Genomic DNA, 16794 nt, shown 5'->3' with positions numbered 1-16794 from the left:
CCCTCATATCTGAAAAGATTCTCTAACTTTTCACCCTGAGTATCAAAGGCATGAATACACAAATGCCCCAGCTACTAAATACCCACTCCTGGAAGTAGCCCCACCAACCACCCCTGCTGCTAATACTACCATCTGAACCAGCCCTGGGGCCACTCAGGCCAGTGTCTGGGCTGAGGTCACAGATGGACCAGCAGGATGAGACCCAGGGCCTGGCCGGCAGACCTGGGTTGCAATCCCACCTCTGGTGCTGCCCAGATGTTGTGAGGGTGAGTGAGTCCCAAGCACACAGAGGGGAGAAATGTCCACCTCAAAAATGCCCCAAGCATCAGTGAAGCACTGTGAAAACCGTGGGGCCTGGGCAGTGACCTGACCACTCCTGTTTTCAACTCACTTCGCTAGCAGACTGGGGTTCTGTCAGGATTTGCTCTGGATGGAGAGCTGGCCCCTGAGAGTTTGGCAGAAAAGCCTTGTTGGAAGTATATTCAAAAAAATTTTTATGAATGCCAGCTATGTGCTAGGCACTGAGGATAAACAACAATTCTCAAGAAATATATCCAGACAGGGAGTGCAGATGACACAAAAGGAAAAATGACAAAGTGACATCAGACACTATTGGGACAAGTAGTTTTTGGGGAGACAGTGCGCCTGGTGATTAAGACCGTAAGGCCAGGGCTCAGAGCCCCATGTCACCCTGCACTGGCTCTGCCTGTGTGAACTTGGGCCATCACGTACCCTCCCTGAGACCTGTCCTTGTATATAAAATAAGGGGGGAAAAATCCACCTTGGGGGTTTGTGAGGATTTGGAAAATTCACAGGAAGCTTTTAGTGCTGGGCTGGCTTGTAGCAAGGGCCCAGGGGTTAAAAGGCATGAGTATCTTCCACAGATCACGCTCCCCAAATAGCCTCCTACTCTGATGAGGGCCTGGTGATGTAAGCTGCTGCAGGGACAACTAGCAGCCACAGCCCCCAGAGACAGGGACCGTCCCAGGACTAGAGGAACCAGTGAAAGGCAGGCAGAAACACAAATACCAAGGAAATATGCTCATAGTCTTTATTTTTGACTCTGTGGACCCCACGCCCAGAGCCCTTCAGGGCGCTGCTGATCTCCAGATCCAACATGTTGCATTGATTTGAGCTATAGCAGAAATCCACATTCATCACATGGTGGGGATCTTAGGCTGTAGGCTCTGGGAACCAGTATGTCTGTCAGCCTTTGCTGCTCAGAGGTAAGCAGGAGGTTGGCAAGGGCTTGTCTGTGCTTTCAGCAGGCTTGGGGGATAAACCCAAGTGCAGGAGCCAGGGAGCACAGAGGGGGCCCTGTGCTAGCCCCCTGATAAATGCAGGCTCCCTTACTTCCCTCTCTGTGTCCTTATACTAGTTCCCACACTTTTTGCTACTAGAAAGGAGGGAAGAGAAATCCACCCCCTCCCCCAGGTTGTAAGGCTGTACAGCCAGGTGTGCGGGCACCAAAGGCAGACCCCCCCCAGATAATGCAGGAGCAGTGATGACATGTGCTTTCAAGGCTACAGCCTGGCAGGGCAGCTGGGGACCTGGTGCCAGGCTTCTACCCCTACTTGGTCACCAAAGTTCCAAACTGATCCCACTGGCCAAGCCCTGCAGGCTGCAACCCAGAAATGACCCAGCGTCCTTTCTGCCAGGCTCTTGGTTAGACACGAGAGAGTAAGTGCACCAAAGAGGTTGTGGCTGCTTCCCAGTGAATCCCAGCTCTGCACCTCATGCCTCTCCCCAGATCCCCAAATTATATTTGTATTATATTTATATTATATTTACTCCTTGAGGAAAAGGGAAGTGCATTCTGGCAAATTCTAGCTGGACAGTTAGGCAACGTTTAAGAGCAGCGCTATTGCTGCTTTCTTCCAAGTGTGGCAAACTGAAATGGTGGATTTAGGTAGTGGGCTGGGCTGTGAAGCATTTTCTCCTGTTTTGCTCTGACTTCTACAATAACTGCCCATGTCTCAGCAATGACTCCTGGGCCAGGAGAGTGAGGCAAGTGGTACATAGGTGGGGGTAAGAGGGGCGGTGCATGGAATCAGAGAGGCTGACCTCCAGGAGGGGTGCTGGGGACACACAGGCCTGGGGACTGTTTCCCTGAGACATCAGGTGGTTTTCACAGTGAGGAGGTCAGCTGGGGTCTTGCTTCTGGCTCTGAAGAGGAGGTGGCAAAAGCAAGGAGACATTTGACACAAGCAGTGTCTCGGTCAGTTCCAGATTGAGAGGCCTGGCCAATGGCTCTCAGGCCCGTGGGACACAGGCCCAGTCACACTTGAGCCTTGCACTGAGGATTGGTGAGTCTGTTCCAGGAGGCCCAGTGCTGAGGTTTCCTAATGTCCCACACCACAGGGACATTCTCCGACTGTGCTACATTCAACGGGTCAAGTCTAGTATCTTCCCGACAACAGAAATGGCACCAAGGAAACAAGCAAGAAGGGAAGCCCAGGGGCACTCGCTGGCACCAATGTACAGTAGGGTATTTGGTTGCTGAGGCTGTGTTTCCAGAAAGTTCTGCACCACCGCTCACTGGGTAGGGGATTTTTCTCCTGGAAACAGTGATGAGGTATACATGAACATCTCAAGAAAAAGGAGCCCCTGGGGACAGCTGTGCAGAGAATAACTAGGTGGCTCTGGAATTCAGAAGTCAGGCTGTCCCTGCTCAACCTCTGGCTCTTGTATTTCCAGTTTTATGAATGGATTATATAGACTTTGGGCTTCTCTTCTGGTGATGGGGTGCTGGAGAGTTCTATATTGTCCACCAGGACATTCTTGTCTTCCAGCCGAATAACCGTGGGCTCTGGGGCGGGATCTGGTGTGGGGTTTTTGTGCATATGGGGCAAGTTAGCCCAGCTGATGTCCATGTCTTTGAAGGCGTGGAGCATGAACACACCCAGGATGATGGTGACAAAGCCAGAGAGGGTACCCACAATGTCCATGGCAGACATACTATGCCACTCCTTGAAGAGGATGATGGTAGAGGTCATCACCACAGAGGTGAAGAACACGTAGTAGATGGGGAACACCAGTGAGGTGTTGAAGATGTCCAAGGCCCTGTTGAGGAAGTTGACCTGAGTGCTGAGCGAAAGGGCCAGGATGAGGGACAGGATGTAGGGGAGAGGGTGCCGCACCACTGGCAGCCCCTGGAAGAAGTTCTTGATGGTGATGCCCAGACCCTTCACGGCAGATACAGAAAAGGCCCCGATCACTGAGCAGATGATGATGTAGACCAGAATGTTCCTTTGCCCATATCGGGGGGCGACGATGAAGATGAGGATGAGGCAGAGTACTAGCAGAAGCACGGCGAACACGATGTACCCTGCAGGTTGGGGAGAGAACCTGAGTGATGGAGCAAGTAATGAGCACCCAGACCCTCACGGCAACAGGAGGTCACAGTAAAGAACTGGGCTCAAGAGTCAGAAAACAGGTTCCAACTCCAGCTTCTTGACCTGGTAATAACTTGGGCAAATTATAACAAACCCCAACACCATGGATCTCTCCTTTGTAAAACAGGACTAATACGAGGTCCATTCTCATTGGGCTTTTTGTGGAATCAAATAAGATAAAGCATGCAATCAACTGAATGTGTCACCCCTAAAGTCATATACTGAAACCTAATCCACAATGTGAGGGCAGAGTCCTCACACATAGAATGTGTGATCTTCTAAAGGAGACCTCCAGGGGCTCCCCAGCCCCTCTGCCACACGAGGACACAGTGGGAAGGTCATCCACGAGTCAGGGAATGGGCCCTCACCAGATACTGGCTCTCTGCTGGGTGCTGGTCACAGACTTTCAGGCTCCAGAACTGTGAGACATGCTGTTCTCAGCCCCCCGGTCTACGGCATACTGTTACAGCAGCCTAAGCAGGCTGAGACGATGCTTGCAAAGTATTCAGAACATTTAAAAGTGATATACGCTTACACGTGGAATATAGAGAAACCAAACAGGGTCAGATAAAGGAAAACTTAAAACCCTTGAAAGCTGACGACATAGCGAGGTGTATGGGGTGGTAAGTGGAAGGATGAGAACAAGGTGGGGAGCACAACGGGCTATGGTGGAGGACGATGGGTGCCTTGGTGGCAGGAGCGCTAAGATCACTACACCCAAAGAGGGGGACCCTATACTACCAAAATACCAACAACAATGTAGACTAATTTTACCTGAATTAAAAAAAAAAATAGAACGCTTAAAAAATGGCATCCATAGAAACCAGGCCAGAAACCTGTGAGCTGGCCTTGGTACCAACCCAAGCTGTTGGAAGCTGCCTTCTCCCCCAGAGGCAGCATGGAGCCCGTACATCTGCCACCGCTCTGGCTGCAGTGCCCGCTGGCTCACCTGTGTCTTTCATCTTGGACGCCATCTCCATGATGGTGGTGACCTTCTCCTCTTCAGGTGCGTGGATCACCATCACTGTGCTGCCGGTCACACAGATCACACAGCCCAGCTTCCCCAGCAGGTTCAGGCCCTCGCCCAGGAAATAGGAGGAGAGGATGGCGCTGCACGTGGACATGGGGTGAGGCGTTAGAGCTGCCACATTGGCCCTAGAGTCCCAAACAATGGGACTGGGCCAGTGCCCTGGGAGAACACGCAAGGACAACCTCCCCTGACATGTGGACACTTTTCTAGACCCCAAAATGTATGAAACAGAGACTTAATTCATGGAGGACATCAGGTGCACTGGAGAAATCAACATGCATGTGGATTTCCTTGTTTTAGAAACTGGAAGTATCCCAAAGCAAAAGAGGTAGAAGAGCCTTCAAAGGCACTTGAAACAATGCTTCCAGGAAGTTATTATCAGCATCCCCAGTTAGTTGATGGGGAAACTGAGGCTTGCATGCTTTGGTGACTTGCCCATGGTATCACAACTACAAAGACAGAGCTGAAGTTCAAGATCAAGGAGTGCTGGTCTACAGCTCAGGCTTGTAACTTCATGCCTCCTCTCAGGACAGCCAAACATGAGATCATTGTGGAGGCCCTTCTGATGCTCTGTGCCTGGCCTACCCCTTGTGGCCCAGTCCAGCCCCAGGGATGTTGGAGCCATGGGCAGTAAGCAATCCAAGGGCCCATAGGTGTGGACAGCAACCCACCTCCTTCTGGAAATGGAACCCTCTACCCCAGTCTCTGATGGCCACCTACCCATCTGGCAGTTCCAACCCTCAACAAAAAAAAACAGTCTGAGGGTTGACAATTACCTTATGAGGACACTCAGCGCTCCCAGGGGTGTGATGACCGTTGCAGGAGCAAATGCATAGGCCCCGAAGTTGGCAACTTCTCCAGCAGCCACTGGGGAATAAAGGGAGAGAGGAGGCTTGTGCGGTCCCCACACCATCCCCAGCCCATGAGAATCTCCAGTCTGTGTTCAGTCGTCAATCGGCTGCCATGCCTTAGCAGCCTAGGGCATCTGATCAGAAACAGGCCTGGACTATCTTGAGCCAATTCCCCTGTTTCACACATCCCACGGAAGCTAGGCCAGAGACCAAGCCACATGACATACTTGTGAGTAGAAACCTTTTTGCCCTCCAGGCCTCTTGGCCTCTAGTATGGGCACATATAAGTACATTCCATGGACTGCCAATGCATGGTCTGTCCCTTCAAGGTGAGCTCTAAAAAGCTCAAAGAAATAGACATAGTTATTGGTTCTCCAGGTACCAATGGGCCTGTGGAACTACTTTCTCAGAGGAACTGTGGGAAGTCTAGACTGACGGTCAGGATAGTCCCAAAGGGTCCATACTTTCCCCATGTGGGTTATCAGGGTGCAAACTCCTGCAGGTGCTTTTTCTGTCTCTGCTGGTGAAGCATGAGCTGGAATGTGTAATGCCGGCTAAGACGGGCTTCAGACCTGACTGAAGCACCATAAATGGAAGATTAGCTAACTTTCCATCTGAAAGATTTATAGCAAACTTTTCATCTGAAAGAATTAGGACTTGAAAGCTGCATGTGTGACTACAAATTTGGGCAAATTTTCAGTGGCAGGCCAGCCAGTGCATTCTAAGTGAGCCAAAAATAGGGAAGGGCCTGAGGGGGCCCAGCCCCTCCCAGGGAGCTGTCCAAGGGGATGCCCGGGTGGCTACATCTCCTTTCGGTTGCAAGGAAGTTGAGAATCACATGTTTCTCATTGACAGCTCTGTCCAAATCTGCTTTGCCGATAAAAGATGGATAAAGTGACCTGAACCAGGTAAGATGTTCCACCTGTAAAGACGGTGGTTCCCCCCAGAACTGTGGCCCTCAGATTCCTACTTTGCACCACAGACACAGCCATGCCCTATCCCCCTCCCATCACCTGGCCTCTGCCTCCACAGTTCACTGTGGTCAGTAGAAAGAACCGCTTACTGGTGAGAAATCCAGCCCACCACATCGTGTCCTTCAGGTAGCCATAGCCTCCGTCCACTGTCGGGAGGAAGGGACAGAGAGTTAGTGCTTGGCCATGCTTTCTCGGGTGCCTGCCCAGCTGCTTGTCCACCTGTCTCTAAAGAGTCAATGTATGTTGTCCTCAGAGAGTTCTTGGAGCTTGCTGCCCCGGCCTCTCCTGGGGGAATCCAGCCTCTCCCAAAGTTTGACACCACATCGATATGCTGCTGTCCCTCCCCACATGTGGTTCCTGACCTTTCCTCTGAGCCCTGATGCAGAGCTAGCTGCTTACTTGACATCTCCTGCCTCTTCAAAGACATCTCAAACTCGGTCCCAAATGGACTCTTGATTTTATTTTATTCTCCATTACAATTTTACTCATTTGCCACACAAAAACATGTGTTTGACAACATCATACCTTAACATGTGCACATACTTTTTTGTCTCCACCAGAGCTCCAGGGCATCCTATCACAGGTATCCTATCCATCTCCAGCCCTCCCCCCTCCTCCCCACTGAAAACCACCATCTCTACACAATGTAAGAGTTCTTTTTGTTGTGATTTGTTTGTTTTTGTGGGTGATTTATATTCTACAAATTATAGAAACCATATGGCAGTTCTCTCACTTTCTATTATATTTCACTTAGGATCATCACCTCAAGGTTCACCCAAATGTCATGATTTCATCCTTTTATATGTCTGGGAACTGTCAATTTTATATCATCAATCCGTCAAGTGAAATTTAGCCATGGTACCTCCATATACCCAGTGACTTAAGCCAGAAACCAGAGCATCATCCCTGCTACCTCTTATGCCTCCACCTTCTGCATCCAGCCCATCCTGCTGATTCTGTCTGCAAAAAAGAATCTCACTGTGCCCACCTCACTGCCACCACCCCCACCACCAGGTGCCACCCCGCTGACCTGGGAGAGGCTTCTTGGCTGCCTACGGTTCCTCTGTCCCACTGTCTACCTTTCTAATTACCCCCTCTCAGGGCAGACTGGGGGCATTTAAGAATGAAGTAGATGACGTTGCCCCCACCTTACAGCGGGCCAAGGGCTGCTCACCCCTGCCCACTTTTTACTACCAGCTACGCTCAGGCTTTGAGTTCTTTAAAGAGGATGATGAGCTCTTTTCAGCCCAAAGGGCTTTGTATATTCTTTTTCCTGTGCCCAGAAGTCTCCTTACTGGAATTTGCCTAAATCTATACTTTCTCTAAAGGTCCCTGCTTAAATGTGGCTGCCCCGAGATGCCTCCTTGAGTCCTTCATTCTCTGTTCTGTCCCCTTGGGGGTCTCTTTCATAACACCAGTTCTTCTTGGCACTTATCACTGGTCATTTGAAATGGATCTGTTTATTTTCTGCCATGCCCCCCTAAGAGGGGAAGCTCCACAAAGCTGGGGATTGTATCTGCTTTGATCCCTGGTGCAAGGAGTCAGCACATGGTGCTATCAGCTCTGAGGATGATGATGAGGATGGGGAGCTTTCTGAAAACCCAAACACTGCGTGTTGCTGTTTGGGACAGTCCTTTCATTAAAGGTTTGCATTGGTTCCTATAGAGTCAGAAACTGCCATAAAAGTGAAGAGCCTTGAGATCATTTTATCTGAGGGTTGAAATCTCAGAAGTTACTGAAATAGCAGACTGGAGGGGAAATGGATTCCAGGGATGCTGTCATTCTGTTGGATTGTCGGAAAAGTCATGATATATTTTTTTCTGTGTTTTTCAAGCAAAAATGTGTGATGACTTGTCCAACAACCCAACAAATGATCAGTGGGACTGTCCTGTTCGTCACCTTGATATATGCAAGCAGAGCTTTTCCTGGCACTTTGGGCATTGTTTGGCATCTCAAAAACACACTCATGAGCAGGGCAGCATCACCCACTGTGACTGACATCATGCGGCTCTGCCAGCTCTCTATTTCAGGCTCCAGACCTGGGTATCCAACTGCCAGTCAGGTGCTCCCACTTAGAAAACCCCGATACCATACCAGTGCTTACTCGGGGTCAATCCTTTTGCCAAACGCACTTCACATCTTCACAGCCAACCTGGAGATGGGAACTATTCTTATCTCCATTTTACAGGTGAGGAAACTGAGGCACAGAAAAACCACTGCTCTGGCCCAAGACCATATCACTAGGAATGGAGGCGCTAGAATTGGAGCCCCAATAGCCTGCTTCCAAACCCCAAGTCCCGCAGAAGCTTGACCTGAACATGCTCACGTGTGAACACATCACCATCCCAGCAACGGCAACTCCTGCATTTTCCATCTCAGGAAATGGCCCCGGGAGCACACTGCATGCCCAAATCAGAAAGCTGAGTCACCCTGGGCTCCTGGGCTCCTCCTGCTCTTGGAGTCAGGTGACACCAAACCCAGTCAGTTCTCCCTTCAGAAACCAGGTGTGGCCTCCACCACTTGCCTCCACTGTCGCAGCTGTTTACCAAGTCCCAGTTCTCTCTCCCCTCCATGGCCTCCCACCCCCCAGTCTCGTCCCTAATCCATGTCCTGCCCTGCAACCATCCTGCTTGCATCATAAATCTGATGGCGTGATTCTCCTGTCTGAAACCTTTCTGTCTCTTCCAACTGTGCTCAGAACCTGAAGCCCAGTTCCAGGACCCTTTCTCCTTGGGGCCTGACCCCACCGCCACCACTCCCCAAGCGTAAGTCATCCTGAACTCTGCTCATGCCATCCTGAACACTGATATACTCATGCTCCCTCACCCCCTGCTTCTGTGCTGTCTGTTCTTTCTGCCAGAACATCACAACCTCACTGTCCCTCTACCTCATATCTCCTCATCACTCAGGTCTCAGCCTCCGGGCCACCTCTTACAGAAACTCCCCTCATCCCTCCAAATCTGAGCTTTGCAAGCCCTTCCAAAATTCTCCCACAGCATTCCCCAATGACAGTGCTTCACGTGCACGGACCCAAGCTACTGATCTCCCCTACTCTCCCCTGCACGCCGTCAGGCTCTTCATCCCTCAGGTCTAACAGGGTCCTGGCACGAGGCAGGCACACCCTGCATGATGATCAACAAACCAGTTGTCAAGTAAAATTCCTTGTTTCAAGAACTGTTTTGTGAATACACATCTCATCTGACAAACAAGCAAATCCCTGTGGACAGAAACTTAATGATTCTTTAGCAGCCTGTAGAGAGCTCAATTTCATAGTAAGTGAGGGCACCCCGTTGTGTGACTTCGTCTGGGCAGGGGCTGTGTTCCCATGTTGCAGTTCCTTGATGACACTGGGGTGGGTGGGTGAGATGCAGAACCTGGGCCAGACCTGGAGTTTCTGCTTCTTGGCTCTGAGGATCTGTCCTCTCTGCATGCCAGGTAGCTGATTATGTACCCAGGAGCAACTGGGCGGTAAGGAAGCTCTCCTGCTGGTGTGGAGTCCCACAGGGTTGGCTAAGAGCCTTCTGTGCTTCTGGGCCAGGCTCCCACACTGCAGCAGTGCCCCCGTGCAGGGGATCAGCCAAGCCTCCCCCCAAGAGCTTACCAGCTCGGGTGGCCCCTGTGGCCACCAGTCGTTGAAGGCCCTTCTTCTTGAGGATGACACTGCTGCCAATGAGGAAGCTGGAGAGGATGGCCAGGCCCAGGCCAACGTAGAAGCTGTAGCTCTTCCAGAACCTCTCCTGCCAGCTGAGAACGGTGCCATTGCTGGGTGTCTCAGAGCTGGGGTCCCTGAGGATCTGGCACAAGACTTGCTGGGAGGAGCAGTAGAGGCTGATCAGGGAACCTGAATGGGAAGGCCGTGGTGAGAGAGGAGGCTAAGCACATTCTTTTGCTTTTAAAATACTGTTTCAGACCCCTGCTTTGGCTACAGCAGAGCCTGGAAACTTACCAGCAAATGATACAACCTGAGCATGCGCAGAAATGTCTAACCTTGACCTGAGCCCCAACGTCAGCTAGAGCTGGAGCTACAAATGCAGAGGAGGAGGGCTACCCAGACGTGAGGGGCCCACCGACAGAAATTCAAAATTGCACTTACCTGAAGAAAAGCCCCATCAATGTCTCCCTCTACACATTGTCCTGTTATTCCTCAGTGAACTTCAGCCAAGTTCACACTGTCCTTAGCCAATAAAATTTAACTCCTTTGTTTTCAGTCTTGGTTCCCCAAACCTGTATAACTTCATTTATCTTAATTGGGGAGGCTTATTTGAGCTAACCTCTGGCCTCCTTGCCAATTGATTTGCAATAAAGCTGCTTTCTTTACTCAAAACCTGGTGGGTATCTTGGTGTTGGCCTCTGTGCAAGCCTTTGGCTCGGTGACACAGGTTAGGGGCTTTATGTACGTGAACTGACCCAAGTCTTATAGCTACCTGCCAAATAAGTCTTGCCTTTATTTCCCACTTCATAGATGTGGAAATGGAGCCCATGAAAGGTCAGGTACTTTGCCTAAGGACTCAGGGATTGTCTGACTCCCTATCTCCAGTGTGAAGCCACCAAGCTCAACTCATGCCCACAGGACCAGCAGGGCCCCCCAAGCTCTCACACCTCACAGAATCCAGCCTTCTGCCCTGCACAGGGATCTCCCCCCAGCCTCTGCACCAGGCTGCAATAGCTCTGGATCATGAAGGAGTCTCCCCTTCCAGGGTCCTCTTCATCCCATAGCCCTAATTCCCCCCGCAATAGGAGACTTGGGGTTGAACAGTTCACAGCCTTGCTAGACATGGAGATGACTAAACAGGAGCACCCCATTTATTGAACCTTACTTCTTAGACCTCTGGAGTGTGGCTGGGGGCTTTGGGGATGATGTGCCCACCATCCCAGACAGATCTGTCTTCAGTTTGCTTTCCAAGTCCTAGACTGCCTAAGAGCCTGAATCAGACAGCATGCCCCAGAGCCACAGACACAAACACCAAGGACAACAGGATAAACATGGGCCTGAGAGGCAGACCCTCATGAAGAGTGAAGCTGTACAAAGTCAAGGAAACAGCACAAAGCAGAGCCATCAGCCTCCAGTGCCAGCACCCACATGGCTCCCTCTCTGGGGCTTTCTGTGGGCATTTCAATTTCTCTAGAAAATGGGCACAATTACCACGTCCACTGTTGTAGGTGGAGACACCTGAGCTTTGAGAAGTTCAGCAACTGGTCTGAGGCTACAATGGAGCTAAGCACTGAAGCCAGATGTTGGACTGCAAGCTTACCTGATGCCAACCCATGCCCATAACCGCCACCTAGCCCCTTAAAGCAGGCAGCAAGGGGTTGGGGGAAGGTCAATTGCCCTCTTTGAGGGTTATTTAAAAGATGAATTCGCTATCACATTTAAAAATCATATCTTCCATGAAAAATCAGGTTTTGGGGAGGAGGAGGTTTTGCCTGCCTTGAGTGACATAGGACATGCTCTGTGCAGTCCCCCAGAGTTCCTACTGGCTCCCTGGCACTTTTATGTGCTTGATGTCTGCAGAGAGTTGAGACTATGACCTCGCTTGGTAGAAGGCCTTTATCAAACTGTCTGTCACCAAGACCCAGGCTCCTTTGGAAGCCTGGATCAGCAACTTTTCCTTGGAACAAGCCACAACTCCAGTGCTAGCAGGCCCCTGAAGCCCCAAGTCAGGCAGCTCTGGCTTTGGCATATCTGCAATACAGGGGGGCACCATGGTGAAACAAAATAAGGGCAATGTTACCTTTCTTTCTTGGCACGGAGCATAGAGAGCAGCACTGGGAGAGGTCTTGGAAGCAGCCTGTCTAACCCTTTTACTCTCAGCTAGGGAGAATGAGGTGCTGGCAGGGGAAGGACTTATTTGAGTGACACAAACACCTGGTGCAGAGCTGGGTCTGGATCCCACCAGAAACACTCCTGTGTCTTTTTGGTAGGGAGCTCTCTTTCCGATACCAGTGTCACAATCGGGAGATGAGACAAGAAGCCAGCTCAGTTCCTCATCACACTTGTCCTGACTGCTCACTCCTGTTTCTCCAGGTTGGACAAGAGTTGAATCCGGGGAGTTCCCGGGGTTCAGGAAATGAGCCAGAGCCTGCAAGGATGTGGGCCAAGGAAGGCTACTCCCAAGAGGAAGGGCAAGTCTGTTCCCACACCCTGCCCCGCCCCTGCTCTCCCACTGTGCCTCTCCAGCAGGCAGAGGCAAAGGGCCTGGTGTGGGTGTGGCTGTTTGCTGGAGGCCTGAAGCACCCAAGGGGCTCAGCACCTTGCATGAGCCCAGTTCTCCCATAGGGGTAAAAAGAAAAATAGTGAGGAGCAATGGTCAAAGGAATTCCAATTCCCAAGAGGATCCTCAGCTGAAAGAAGGCCTGATGCCTCCTGCTTCTCTTTCAGAATATTGCTACACCAGGGAAACAGATTCCTCCGTGAGGGAAGGAGAGGCTGAAAATGGGCTGCCTGGTTCATCAGGAAGCCAAAGCCAGCCAACACCCAAGTGGCTGGCTTTGAAGCCTCATGGGAGAAGAAATTAGAGAAACAGAGACACCCTACAGGCTGTAAATCCAACAGGGGGTTGTATATGGAGATGCTCCTAGGAAGGAATGGGGCCTTATATTTATTTCCAGCACAGATTTTAGAAACCAAGAGTCCTCGCTTTCTATCCCATCCCCCCACTGCATTTCCTTGAGCAAATCATGAGATTCTTCAGAACCTCCGTTCTGTATCTCCAGGATGGATACGCGGAGGCAACATGTCCACCTCGCTGGAGTTAGCTGAAGGGTGAAATGATTTGACAGGAGGAGAGGCCTCATCAAGCGCATCACGCGCATCATGGTAAGAGCTCTGTGCAGCCAAAGGCCTTTCCTTATCTTTTCCTGACATTGTCCGTTCTCTCTTTTTTCTAAAAGTATGTATGGGTTTGGGGGCGGTGGGTCTCTGCGCCCCTCTCCCTTGTCTTTCATGCGCCCCGCAGAGGCTGCCAGACCTGGGAAGATGCTAACACGGGAAGCAACTTTATATTTAAAAAAAAGTGCGGGGCGTCGGGCAAGATGGCGGCGGAGTGATGTGCTGGCTGGCTCGCCTCCTTAGAGGTGCAAACTAGCCTGCAGAGCACAAAGCCAAAACCCTGAAGAAACGGTGACCACCATAGGAGCAACAGTTCATCAAAAAGGCTCTGCCTCTGTGCAGAGCCCCCTGTGGTTGCCAACGCAGGGCACGTGCCAGGACGCAACTCCTGAGACCCGGCACTGCACTGGATAAGGGGGCGCGCAGAGCTGGCACCCAGGACAGAGGGTGCACTGTTGGGGAGCTGCAGGGATGGGGTGCAGCGCGAGGATTACTGGCTTAAGCCTGAGGCCCTCAGTACAGCTGGAGCCTGAGGCGGCGGGAGAACCAGGCGCGACCACCCTGTCTCCTTCTACAGGAGGCTCCTACTCAAAGCCCAGGCTGGGATATTCACAACACCTGCCTCCCCACCCCAGGGTTGAAACCAAAACCACAAACAAACCCGCTTGTGGGCGACCTGCTCCAATCAGTACTACCCTCCCCCACAAAGTCCCCTTTACACCCCCCTCCGCGGGCTACCACACCTCCAAAGATGGGAGAAGTCACCAGAACTCTGCTGGCCCCTTCCTAGGAGGAGTCCCACAACAGGGTGGGGGACAACTGGTGCTGACCCTCTCCCTCCTTCTCTTTGGGGGCTCCTGGCAGGAAAGGCCGCTGGGAGGGGAGCTCGCACGGGATCCCACCCCCTTCCTGGGTTGCCCGCGCCCCACTGTTCCCCGGTCCCCACACCCCCGCCCCCTGCTGCACGCACCGTTCTCGCAGCTGGCATTGTCGGCCCGCAGCTCCATGGGGTCCTGGGCGCGCGCGGCGACGCGCGGGCTGGCGGCGCTGGGGCTCCAGGCTGCGGAGCAGGTGGCCGACACGCGAGAGGCCGCCGGGGTCGGGACTCGAGGGTGGGGAGAATGACGCGCCCCGAGGGGAGGGTCCCCGGGGAGGAGTCACCCGGCGTCTTGGGCAACACCGGGGCCGGGGGCCTGGCGCTCGCGCTGCGCTGCCCGCGGAGGGGCGCACGCCCTCCCGGGGCGCGGAGGCTCCGGGCTGGCTGGCCAGGGAGTCACCGCCTGCGCCCCGGGCAGGAGGCGAGGGGCGGTCCCGGGCGCCGCTCCTGCGCGGCGTTGACCAGCACCAGTTCCGTCCCCAGTGACAGGGTGATGGGATGCAGCAGCGCGGGAGAGGGGGCAGGTTTCTGGCCAATGTGAAGTAGTTTACAGAATTGATGGAAGTTAGAAAACTTGCAGTACAAAGAGCTCCATACACCTGTCGCCAGCTTCCCTCCTGTGGACATTTTGTATAGGAATAGAAAAGCCATCTTTTAAATACTCAGGAACTTGCCCCCAAGGTCCCAGAAGGAATGGAAATAAATGTGGGGCCTGCGCTGCCCCCTACCCCCAGCCTGTCCTCCAGGCACAACCCCCCTTCCCGCTCCCCTTTTGGACTTTCTAGCTTACAGGACCTGGGAGGATGAGGTTTCCACACGAGGCTTCCTCTCACTGGCTGGTTGCCTTTAAGCAAGTCATTCTCCTGTGGGACGAGTTTCTTCATCTGTCGCATAAGACACACAACCTGGGTGTGTGTGAGAAGGTGTGCCTGTGTTTGTGGGGGGCACCTGTGTGTGCGTGTGTGTGTGTGTGTATGTGTACCACTTTGTGATCCTGGGTGAGGTGGGCAAGGCAGAGGTTAGAAGGAAAGGGAAGCCACAGCTATTGCCAAGGGTGAGCCCTTCTCAGGAGTACTGCCAGCAGCACACAGCCAAGGTCATGGATCTCTAGCTCTGAAGGGATGTGGCACCAGAGTTCAATGGAGGGGAGTATCTCTCGGACTAGTCCTAGAACCCAGAGAAGCCAGAATCTACTGGATGAGACTTAAGAAAAACACAGCGTCCGTGCTACCTGAGAGGGAGGGTGTGAACTACGTTGTCTTTTCTTGTACAGAGGAGACCCCACTGCTGGTCAGACCCAGTGGCCATCTCGGAGGCCAGCTGGGGTACAAACCTCACTCTATTGCTACCTATACTCAGCTTCTCTTCCAAGGACCTCAGAGAAGAGCTGTGGGATGGCCTGGCCTTTTGAAATCAGAGAGTGGATGTGTAGGTTACGGTTCCATTGTGCCAGAGCTGAGCCCAGATTTCAGAGACGGAAGCACAGGTGTTCCTTAATTCATGGACTTTGTATGTGTTTGTGAGCTACGGGATCAGGGCCCAGGCTCAGGGACGGTATTGAGTTCACTCTGGGCTTTGAGACAGGGCTTTTCAGACTTGGGTGAGCTTTAATCTTAAGGCATGGGGCTGAGATGGAAAGAGCTGGGATCCACTGGAGGGCCTTGCACACCCTTTCTGGGCCTCAGGCCCCCCATTTGTTCTAGGAGGGGGCGGAGCGCCCCACAGCTGGTGAGGAGCATGCTGGGAGCACAGACATAAAGAGCTCATTGAAGGGCAGGCTCCTTCTGTCCTCACAAAGCGCTTTTCTATCAGTCACAATAGCCTTGTCAGGCAGGTAGCAGGGCCTGCAGCATTGTCTCCCCAGAAAAGAACGGAGTTCACTGTCTGTCCCAGGCTCATCTCCCAGGGAGGGTGGGTAGCTTTGAAAGGGTCTGACCAGCCAGGGACAGATAGGCTCTGTCCTTAGTGGGGCAGGCTCTGATGAACCAGCCTCATTTCATTTGGCCAGTTATTCAGGGATGAACAGGAAAACAGTTTACCCAGACCCAAATTGCCGAAACCTGGCTTTTCTGAGTGCATACCCAAATGTCACTGCTCCTTCTGGTAGGCTGCCCGGTTACTTGGACAAAGATGTAGCTGCTGTCCTGTAGGGCTGGGCTTCTGGGCAGGGTGGGGAGGGACAGATGACTGTCACCTTCTTCGGGCTGACCTGGAATCATGGGAATCTGGACCGTCCACCCTTCAAAGCTTTATTATCATGAAGCTTTATTGTCATCAGTGATAATGCTTGGAATGGACACAGGTGCCATCAGAGTGGCTGTTAGAGGAGCACCATGCCCAGCAATGGGGCCCATCTAAAGTGGCATCAATAGTGATATTAAAACCACCCACCACTGCTGAGTTGTCCCTGTCCTAACCACTTCCAGGCATTGATTCAAATGATTATTCCAGTCCCTTACTCTGGCTCCTATTTAAGTCCCATTTTATGGATATAGAGATTGAGGTTCAGAGAGATGCAGCATGATCCCCAAGTTTACACAGCCATAGAGGCAGAACTTCATGCTCCACGTGTACATCCTCAGGGCAGCTTTCTAAACTAAGGCAGCACACCTTCCTACTCAGAGCTGGAAGGTTACCACTAGCCTGACCCTGTGTTTGCATATGGGGACACTGAGGCTGAGAGAGGGGTGAGTTCATGCTCCAGTTCACTCAGCTCATCTGTGACAGAATCAACATGACACTCAAAGTCACTTTAATCCCAATCCAGAGCTTTTATCCATCACTGTTGCTTTCTTAACAGAAAGGGCTGACCTTAGGGCATATACTAAGACTTGTTAT

At 52.1% G+C, this 16794-nt stretch overlaps 1 protein-coding gene across 2 annotated transcripts; it reads right to left on the bottom strand.

Moving 5' to 3' along the window:
• Positions 1–1035: 1035 nt before the first annotated feature.
• Positions 1036–14101, bottom strand: NIPAL4 (NIPA like domain containing 4). 2 transcript variants are annotated; one of them, XM_037500411.1, is made up of 6 exons: positions 14050–14101; positions 9852–10091; positions 6340–6396; positions 5202–5292; positions 4345–4505; positions 1036–3328 (listed from the first exon to the last, which is right to left on the bottom strand). In XM_037500411.1, the coding sequence occupies exons 1-6, from the start codon at positions 14084–14086 to the stop codon at positions 2700–2702; spliced, it is 1215 nt and encodes a 404-aa protein (XP_037356308.1). In that variant the 5' UTR covers positions 14087–14101; the 3' UTR covers positions 1036–2699. The 2 variants fall into 2 exon arrangements, with proteins under 2 accessions (XP_037356308.1, XP_037356309.1); XM_037500412.2 differs by lacking the exon at positions 6340–6396 and having other exon boundaries at positions 14050–14086.
• Positions 14102–16794: the final 2693 nt, after the last annotated feature.

The sequence above is a fragment of the Talpa occidentalis genome, unplaced genomic scaffold, assembly GCF_014898055.3.
Source record: "Talpa occidentalis isolate TD23 unplaced genomic scaffold, MPIMG_talOcc4v2.1 talOcc4.9, whole genome shotgun sequence".
NCBI classification, from domain to species: Eukaryota; Metazoa; Chordata; class Mammalia; order Eulipotyphla; family Talpidae; genus Talpa; species Talpa occidentalis.
This window is presented reverse-complemented; position numbering and strand designations above follow the sequence as displayed.

Coding starts and splice junctions, on each gene's coding strand:
- NIPAL4 (XM_037500411.1), bottom strand. CDS start 14,086: ATGGAGCTGCGGGCCGACAATGCCAGCTGCGAGAACG. Junction 10,092..14,049: donor CAATGCCAGCTGCGAGAACG/GTGCGTGCAGCA, acceptor CTTCCCATTCAG/GTTCCCTGATCAGCCTCTAC. Junction 3,329..4,344: donor GTCCAAGATGAAAGACACAG/GTGAGCCAGCGG, acceptor CCCAACCTGCAG/GGTACATCGTGTTCGCCGTG.